This window comes from Cyprinodon variegatus, unplaced genomic scaffold (genome assembly GCF_000732505.1).
Source record: "Cyprinodon variegatus isolate N-32 unplaced genomic scaffold, C_variegatus-1.0 Scaffold948, whole genome shotgun sequence".
Classification (NCBI taxonomy): Eukaryota; Metazoa; Chordata; class Actinopteri; order Cyprinodontiformes; family Cyprinodontidae; genus Cyprinodon; species Cyprinodon variegatus.
Window position 1 is genome coordinate 306,902 of NW_015151401.1, and position 3,786 is coordinate 310,687.

General features: G+C 36.7%; 1 protein-coding gene across 1 annotated transcript in view; it reads right to left on the minus strand.

Annotated features, from left to right (window-relative positions):
- Positions 1 to 3,235, minus strand: part of LOC107100243 — a 5,285-nt gene extending 2,050 nt beyond the window's left edge. Inside the window, exons 1-3 of the mRNA XM_015398660.1 lie at positions 3,193 to 3,235; positions 3,022 to 3,098; positions 2,785 to 2,899 (exon numbers count right to left, since the gene is read on the minus strand). Coding sequence (XP_015254146.1) covers positions 2,785 to 2,899; positions 3,022 to 3,098; positions 3,193 to 3,235 — 235 coding nt within the window. The remainder of the gene's footprint in view (positions 1 to 2,784; positions 2,900 to 3,021; positions 3,099 to 3,192) is intronic.
- Between the last annotated feature and the right edge of the window lie 551 nt (positions 3,236 to 3,786).

The following is a 3,786-nucleotide window of genomic DNA, read 5'->3' on the forward strand; positions in this document are numbered from 1 at the left end:
GGTTTTATTAAGGGTAGTGTAAATGGGGTAAAAGTTTCCCCACTTTCCTTGATTGGCCCTTGTCTGGTTCCTTGGCTGGTTCCTATAATTCCTTTTTAAACATCAATCTTTGTACTAAAATATTCTTTCTGTCCTGATTGTGGACATTAGGATCTAAAGAAAAGAGTCAGACCCTGTAATTCAGTGAAAGGTTGGAGTCAGGGTAAAAAATGTTCACGCCCAGGAGAAGGCCAGTGGGTGGAAGTTGGAGGGGATTTTGCTGCCGTTCAGCTGGCTTTTGACTGGGAAGGGTCATCCTGAATGGCTGCTACTCTATTTGTTTCTGATAAAATACGGCTACATATTCCAAGCCTCCTTACTAAGACACACATGGCACCATCTGACCAACTGGTAGCCATTGGCACAGCTACCAAATAAGTCCAGATCGAACAGACCGTGCTCTAATGCCTCATGGAAATTCCTGCCTTAAATTTTCATAGGTGATCTTGAACGTTTATTTTATTAACAACTACTGTATGCTGGGAGTTCCCTACTCGCTCTCTTCAGCTTATTTACCAACTGTACACATGCGCAGTGATGTAATCCCAATCACATGATGTTGTCACGGTACATATATACAGAAAGGCTATATTTACTAACACAATTGTGTAAAAATGAGTAAAAACAAAGCTTAAAAGCTTCAGACTGATGTAGCGGTTTATGAATGTTTCATGCTCATTTAAAAGTTTTTCTTCTAATGAATGCCAAATAGAGGGGACCATTCTTTTTTTGATTTCCAAATATTTACAGCAAAAGAAGAAGTCTGAGTTAACTTTCATTCATCAATGCAAGGACTTCAAGCAAGGGCAAAGCTTCATAAAGAGAGATTACAGGATTATTCAATACGCATGATATTTAAATGAATGAGCTCCACAATCTCATCATTTAAGAGTGAGGTCAATGAAAGGGTGACTGCTGAGGAAAGTTTCCAATAATGGTGAAATTCTCTAAAGTACAGAACTATATGGGATTTTTAATTAACTATTTAAACCGCTTGAAGGTGAATCTCTGGAAGGTTAAAACTTTATGACTTAAGGTTTTCTTTTGATGCTGCAGCCAGTGGGAGCAGGTTTGCTCTGTTTGCTCAAAAACGTGAAAGTTTCGATTTTTTGTGAGCTAATATTAAAAGAAAACACAGAGCTAAAAACCTGGTGCTGAAAATATTCACAATTTGTTTTAATTGTAAGTTTTTTTGAGGTTTCTTTTTTTATTTGGCTCAGGTTCCTTTAACAAATTTTTGTGGTTGGAAATCGGTGGCTCAGAAGCACAACCTAACCTGCCTTAAATGAACCCAGGTCTAAATAGATTTATACTTCCCTCAGGATTGACTTATAAGAACATCAGTTTCCTAGTTTTTTTTATTTATTTATTTAAGGGTTAAAGTTACTATTACACTCCAAAAATGCTTGATCAGGTGGTGCCTCTTATTTCTTGTTCAGAGGTTAAAATCTGATTTCTTGATATCTTAAACATCAAGAACAACTTGTAGAATTTCATGCGTTAAAATTATTTACAGTATGGAAATCTTATTGTGAAAGTATGAGGCAGCAAATTTGGAAGAAGCTTAGTCTGTGCTTCATTCCTTCATCCAACCATGCAGCCACATTTAATCTCTTACTGGTCGTCAAAATGGGACAAAACACAGAAGTTTAGATTTTCCAACTACAGTGACTGTTGCTTTGCATCCAACACGGGTGGAATAGCTAAAATCAGGACAGTGGTGTTGCTAGAAACATGTCTGTTACATTGCTTTATGTCGCTTCACTCCTGTTACATGCCTTTATTTTAGGTTAAAATGTAAATCATTTGTTTTGCTTTGGTTGCAAAAAATATGATAAGTGTGAAAGCACCTTTATTGACAAGCTATAACGCAAGATAAATAAAGCACCTAGGACTTCATAATGGTATAAAGGCCTAAACAAGATAACTTCCCCTTTTAAAAGTAATTTTCCTTTAAAAAATAGGTGAAACTTCTTACAAATAAATAAAACTGACCACAGACTGTTGTTAAAAATGTTATTGTTTTAAGGAGTCCTAGACAGTAAATAAACAGGTACATGTCAAACTGTTTTATTCTTGCCCCTATAAACCTATTACTAGGAAAATAATTTGTTTTGTTTGTTTTATTTTTAAATAGTAGGACAAAATAATCTCCAGCCGATTGGTCAAAATGCTGATTATTTGATGCCATTGCATCATCCCATTTGTGTTTCAACACACATTTGTTTTAGAATTAAACAAACAAAAAGTGCAAAAACAAAATCAGCTGTAATATTAATAAAAATGTTATAACTCAGTCATAAACATCTTGATGAGATGAACAAGTAACTAAACATTCCAACTAAAGACCATTTTGGAAATGATCAGTTTATGTGTTACATTACATTTTGACCCCCTGGTTGCAAATCTAAAGTTTATTTCAGTTAAGATCTTGAAATAAGAGTTTTTCCCTTGATTTAAATAGGAAAGGCAATTTTTCAATGGAGTTGGGTAGCTTAAGATCAAAATAAGGTAAAAAAAAAAAACAACCCCATAATATATTATTATTATTACCTTATGTTGGTTTTGAAGCATCTATTCAATTGGCTGGTCAACATACTTACCTGCTTATATTAAGGGCAAATACCGTATGTTGAGAATTTCTTCCTTATCTTTAGATTGGGTTTACTATGCCTCCAGTAGTTTTTTTTTCTTGCTGTACTCAGGAAGTCATGTTAAGACATAAACCCACATGTGTCCTCCCACCTTTCCGTTGCCGTTTTTGCAGCCTTTCAGTCAGATTCCTCATGTGAATCAGCACTTCAGCGGCCTGCTCCGAGCTCCACTGCAGCGAGGAGTCGTCACTACATTCTGCTGCCACCTGTCACATAACATCAAACTCAGCACTATGTTTTCACACTAAATATGTAGACCTGCAAGTAGTACAAAGGTTTTACCCCGTCTTTTTTAAACATTTCAATGCATTATTCAGATTGGTCAAACCTTTAGATCCCCGGTCAGGCTGTCAAACAACCCAGGCTTCAATTCACAGCTTTCATGATTTCCAGAGGAACAAACAACTTAGAAGAAATAACAGGGAAATAAAAAAATTACAAAAAGGTTTCATAACTTTATAGAATACAGATAAAACAGTTTCTATTTTGCTGAGATTACCTGCTAGAGAGCACAGCAATGTCAATGCTTCCCTTAATGCCATGACCAGGAGTAGTTTTTATTTTTTTTTTTGAATGCTCTGACAAATTTATTGAGTCTGAGGGGGCAAAGTTTAGAGGATTCACCAAATATAGACCTTGTGCTAAACGAAGAGTCCAGGGACTGCCAGAATTTTGTAAGCTCATTGCAAAACCTCCACCTCCAGCCAATTCAAAGTATTTTTTTTTGTCCAATTCCTGAAGGCTGGAGAGTTTTCCAGAATTACAGAAAATGTGATTTTATTTTTTCTCTCATTTTTGAGTGTGCATGTCTCTGCTTCATGCTGTTGGGGGAGCTGGTAGCTCACGTTCTCTGCTCTGACTGAGCTTCTTGAGACACGATGTGAATCCTCTGTCGTGAGTCCAAATACCTCCCAGACGGACAACCCCCTCACACACACACACATCCAGCAGCCAGTAATACACGCCGGGTGACTCAGTGTCATTCGCTGCACCGTGCCACAAAGAATGACTCTGTAAATAATTCACTCTGGATGTTATTCATTATGGATGTCTGACGATCTTGGCAGGAATGAATTATTGAGGCCTTGTGGAG